Raw genomic sequence first — 4,614 nt, 5'->3', positions numbered from 1 at the left:
GGCGCGGTGCGGTGCGATCCATCCATCCCATCTCATCCCGGTGCGGGACATCCATCCATCCCATCTCATCCCGGTGCGGGACATCCATCCCATCTCATCCCATCCCATCCCGGCGCGCTGCGGGACATCATCACCCCGGGGCGGTGCGGGGTTTTATCCCGTCCCGGTGCGCTGGGGGACATTTCTCGCACGCCGGTTCAGCGCGGGACATCCCGAGGCGGAGCGGGGCATCCCTGGCAGCCCGTCCCGATGGAGACCGAGGGTTACCGCTGCCGCAGCAGCCGCTACATCGAGAGCGGGCAGTCGGCCGTGCCCAGCTCGGTGCTGTTCGCCGCCGGGCTTTTGGGGAACGTGCTGGCGCTGCTGCTGCTGGGCCAGCACCGGCGGCGCTCCCGCTCGCCCGGGGGCCGCCCTCCGAGGGTGTCGGCGTTCTACGTGCTGGTCAGCGGGCTGGCGGTCACCGACCTGCTGGGCAAGTGCCTGCTGAGCCCCATCGTGCTGGCAGCCTACGCCTACAACCGCAGCCTCAGCGAGCTGGGCCCGGGGGGCCGCGGCGAGGACGAGCCGGGGGTGCTGTGCCAGCTCTTCGCCTTCCTCATGGCTTTCTTCGGGCTGGCCCCCACCCTGCTGCTGCTGGCCATGGCTCTGGAGTGCTGGCTTTCCCTGGGCCACCCCTACTTCTACCGGCGGCACCTGACCCGCCGCCTGGGTGCCACGCTGGGGCCGGCGGCCGCGGGGCTGTGCGCGCTGTTCTGCGCGCTGCCCCTGCTGGGTTTTGGGGCTCCCATGCAGTACTGCCCGGGCACCTGGTGCTTCATCCGGATGGCCGGAGGTGGCCCGCGCCAGCTGGGCTTCCCCGTGCTCTACGCCAGCCTGATGGGCTTGTTGGTGTTGGCCATCGTGGCTTGCAACGTGAGCAGCATGCGGCACCTGTACGGCATGGCCCGCAGGCAGCCCCGCCGCGGGCCGGCCCCCGCCGCTGCCCCGCGCATGGAGGAGCTCGATCACCTCGTCCTGCTGGGGCTCATGACCGTCCTCTTCACCGTCTGCTCCCTTCCGCTCATCGTGAGTAATCCCACCGCCCCCTTTGCCCCTCCGGGTAAAAACCCTGCTGTCCCCGGGAGCGTGGGTGGTTGCTTCGGTCCCCTGCCGTGAAACCCCGTGGAAAATATCCTTTCCTCAGCCACAGCGAGGTTGGATTGGTGATTTGGCCCTCTCGGAACAGTCCCTCACCCTGTCCATGGGGGTCAGGCCGTTGTTAAAGCACCCTGGAATATCCCACCCCACACCAGCCCCTGCCCCTGGGAGCTTGGGTGGTTGCTTTAGCTCCCCCCCAAATATCCATCGCCCCGTGCCCCAGGGATTTGGTTTTGCATGAAGCCATTTGTAAAAATATCCTTTCTTAGCACCATCCTCTCTCAGGGAGGTGGGATTGATGATTTGGCCCCCTTGGAATAGTCCCCCACCCTGTCCATGGGGGTCAGGCTGTTGTTAAAGCACCCTGGAATATCCCCAAATCCAGCACCACTCAGTCCTGGGGCGGTCAGAGCACTGATTTTGGGATAAACCCTCACACCACCAGCAGCTCCTAAAGGCCAAGACTTTGCCTTCTAAATCCTCCCCTGGTCCCCACAGGGACCAGGTCATTGCCTAAAACTCCTTGGAATAACCCCCCGTGACCACCACCCACTCCCAGGGGGTCAGGGGTTGTTTTGGTCCCTTGGAATAAACTCTGGAGCCACCACCCACTCCTGAAGGTGCTTGGACTGATTCATTGCTTTAGTCCTCTGTGAGTAACCCACCCCTGCCACCCTGTAGAATCCTCTCCAAGGGTCAGGTTATTGCCTTAATCCCCTTGGAATAAGTCCCCCCTGGCTCCACTGTTCCATTCTGGGAGATTGCCCACCCTCAACACAAGCACCACATCCCTCAGTCCTCAATTTATTTCAATTCATTAAATTAATTAAATATATTTAAATATTTAAATTCAAGGTTATCTTTTAACCCTCATGCAATAACCCCCCAGCAGCACCACTCTGTGCCAGAGGTACTGGGGGGGGTGTCAGGTCTTTGTCCCCCCTCTGAGTGTCCCCCACCCTGTCCCAGGGATCTGACTGTTGCTTTAACCCCCATGGAATAACGTCCAACACCCATCCTGGGATGGGGGGGACGTCATTTAATTCATTGTTTAATCCTCCTGGAATAACCACAACAGCTCCACCACCCTACCCTGGGGGCTGATTTATTCCTCAAACTTCCTTGCAATATTGGCCCCACCACTCTGTCCTGGGGAAGGTCATTCCATTGTCCCCTCCCTGGAATATCCAGCACCACAGCCCCAAGGGTCAGTTCATTGTTTTAACCCCCTGGAACAATCCCCCCATCATCCCCACTCTGTCCCAGAGGTGTTGGAGGGGTCAGGTTTTTATCTTGGTCCCATCTGAGTGTCTCCCACCCCATCCCAGGGGTCAGTTTGCTGCTTTAACTCCGTTGGAATAACAACCCCCCACATCCCATCGCCATCCCTCCGTTCCTGTGAGGCTGCCCCTGAGGGGTTTGAGGTTTGGGAGGGGGGTGTCCGTTCATTGCATCAGACCCCTCAATAACCCCCCATCCCCACCCATATCAGATCCCTCAATAAACCCCCATTCCCATCCCATCAGACCCTTCAATAATTCCTCATTCCCACCCCTGTGTCCCAAAGCTGCTGGGTAGATCCAACTCCCTTTGAACCCCACTAAATCATGCCCTGAAATCTTCTCGCTTCACCCCCAGGGATGGGAGACCCCCGGCAGCAGGGAGCCCTTGCTGCCCCCTTTCTCCCCCATTCCCGGGTCTGGATCGTGCAGTTCCACCTTTCCATCACCCTCTGCAGGCAGAGCTGGTGCCACAGGCAGGGCCACCCCAAAATCAGGGTGGGAGGTGTGCATGGGTGGCTGCCACTGCCTTCGGTGACGATTTCCACATCCTCTTCCTGTCACCTCTGACACCTCTGGGATTGTGAGGTGTCAGCCACCAGCAGCTCTGGGCTCCTCCTGGTTTTGTGACGGCCCGGGATCCTCAGTCAGGACGGATCCCTGCTGAGTTATCCAATGGATGCCAGCTCTGATTTCCATGGCGAGGGGGGCAGCACAAGTGGGGTGCCCAAACCTTGGGGACAGAGCAGCACCTGCCGAGGTTGGATGATTCCTTCATCCATGAAAAAAATCCTGATCACTGCGACCACATTTCCAGCTCGAACATCCTTGTCCTGACAGGATGAAGACACAACTATCCATGATCCAGCCCCACTCCCAGCTGGACCTACAACCCACAACACACCCTGATCCATGGGGACACCGAGGGGTCAAAACTTCCACGGGAATATTTTTACCCCCACCCTAGCAAGACCTCCCTTAATTTCCCCCTATTTCCTTGCCCTTCCCTAACTTTCTCTCATTTCCTGGGTTGTTTTGGTGGTTTTTTTGGCCAGATCCGGGCGTACATGGGAGCCTTTGCCGCCGACTTCAACGAGAACGCCGACCTGAGCGCTCTGCGCTTCCTCTCCGTCAACTCCATCGTGGACCCCTGGGTCTTCATCATCTTCCGCACCTCCGTCTTCCGCGGCTTCGTGCGCCGCGTCTGCCGCCGCCTCGGCTCCCGCAGAGCCTCCCTGAAAGGCTCCAGCCCTCCCGGTGACGGCCAGTTCTGTCCCCCGGGCTGGCGCAGGACAGACCCGCCGCACCTCGGCGTCCCCTGAGAGCGGCCCGGCTGCTGAGGAAGCCGGCGGCTGCCGGCGAGGATGAGGAGCGAGCCTTCGGCCCCGCATCCCTGCCCTGGAGCATCCCGAGGCGGCGCCAGGGCGGTGGCAAGGCGGGGACAGCGCCCAGCTGGCTGCGAGGGGCGCTGTGAAAGGGTTTCTGTCCCCTCCCTAGGCTGTGTTTTTGCCCCGGAGAGGAGCCGGGGCGAGGCTCCCGGGGATTTGGGAATATTCCGAGCGGTTTTGCCGAGGGTTTGGGGAGTGCCCGGCTCCAGGAAGGCAGGAGGGGTTTGGAGTGTGATTCAGGGCAGTGGGGTCGCACAGGGAGGAGAAGTGTGGCTGTGACCCCCGTGGAATAAAAGTGGTTCAGTGTTTCGTTGCCTTGTCCAGTGCGTGATCCCGTTCCAGGCCAAGGGGGTTTATCCAGAGCTGGGTTGGGGTGGCCCCAGACTGGGTGAAGGACTCCGAAATTTGAGCAGCAGTTGCTGGTGTGAGGAAAAGATGGATGAAAGTGAAATCCCTCCCTGGCACACCCTCCATCCCTGCCCACGATCTTCCCTAATCCCGGGGCAGGGCTGTGGTTAATCCTCCCTTATCTCACTCTTCTCTGGAGAACTCCGAGCCCTGATGTTGCATTTGTGCTCCTCAGCCGTACCTGTTCCGCTGTAATTATTTCAATTCAGTATTTATGACTGTCCTGAGCCTTAATGAGAGCAGTAATTGAGAGAACACAGAGCCTGGGATGCACAAGCGTGCAAGAGAGCGGTTTTTTTTAATGGAAGATCCATTTCCTCCCAACCACACGTATTAACTGGATTTAATTTTTGCCTCAAGTGACCATTTAGGCCAAAAAAAAAAATCACGATGACCAACTG

At 59.4% G+C, this 4,614-nt stretch overlaps 1 protein-coding gene across 1 annotated transcript; it reads left to right on the top strand.

Annotated features, from left to right (window-relative positions):
• On the top strand, positions 1-4,114 carry PTGDR (prostaglandin D2 receptor). The gene is made up of 2 exons (XM_066186966.1): positions 1-1,065; positions 3,473-4,114. Exons 1-2 carry the CDS (start codon positions 250-252, stop codon positions 3,737-3,739), a joined length of 1,083 nt encoding a protein of 360 aa, XP_066043063.1. The 5' UTR covers positions 1-249; the 3' UTR covers positions 3,740-4,114.
• Positions 4,115-4,614: the final 500 nt, after the last annotated feature.

The sequence above is a fragment of the Chamaea fasciata genome, unplaced genomic scaffold (assembly GCF_029207755.1).
Source record: "Chamaea fasciata isolate MVZ Bird 193981 ecotype frontalis unplaced genomic scaffold, bChaFas1.0.hap1 SCAF_7, whole genome shotgun sequence".
NCBI classification, from domain to species: Eukaryota; Metazoa; Chordata; class Aves; order Passeriformes; family Sylviidae; genus Chamaea; species Chamaea fasciata.
Note: the sequence above shows the minus strand (reverse complement) of the source record. Positions and strands in the feature narration are given on the sequence as shown.

Coding starts and splice junctions, on each gene's coding strand:
- PTGDR (XM_066186966.1), top strand. CDS start 250: ATGGAGACCGAGGGTTACCGCTGCCGCAGCAGCCGCTACATCGAGAGC. Junction 1,066..3,472: donor TCTGCTCCCTTCCGCTCATC/GTGAGTAATCCC, acceptor TTTTTTGGCCAG/ATCCGGGCGTACATGGGAGC.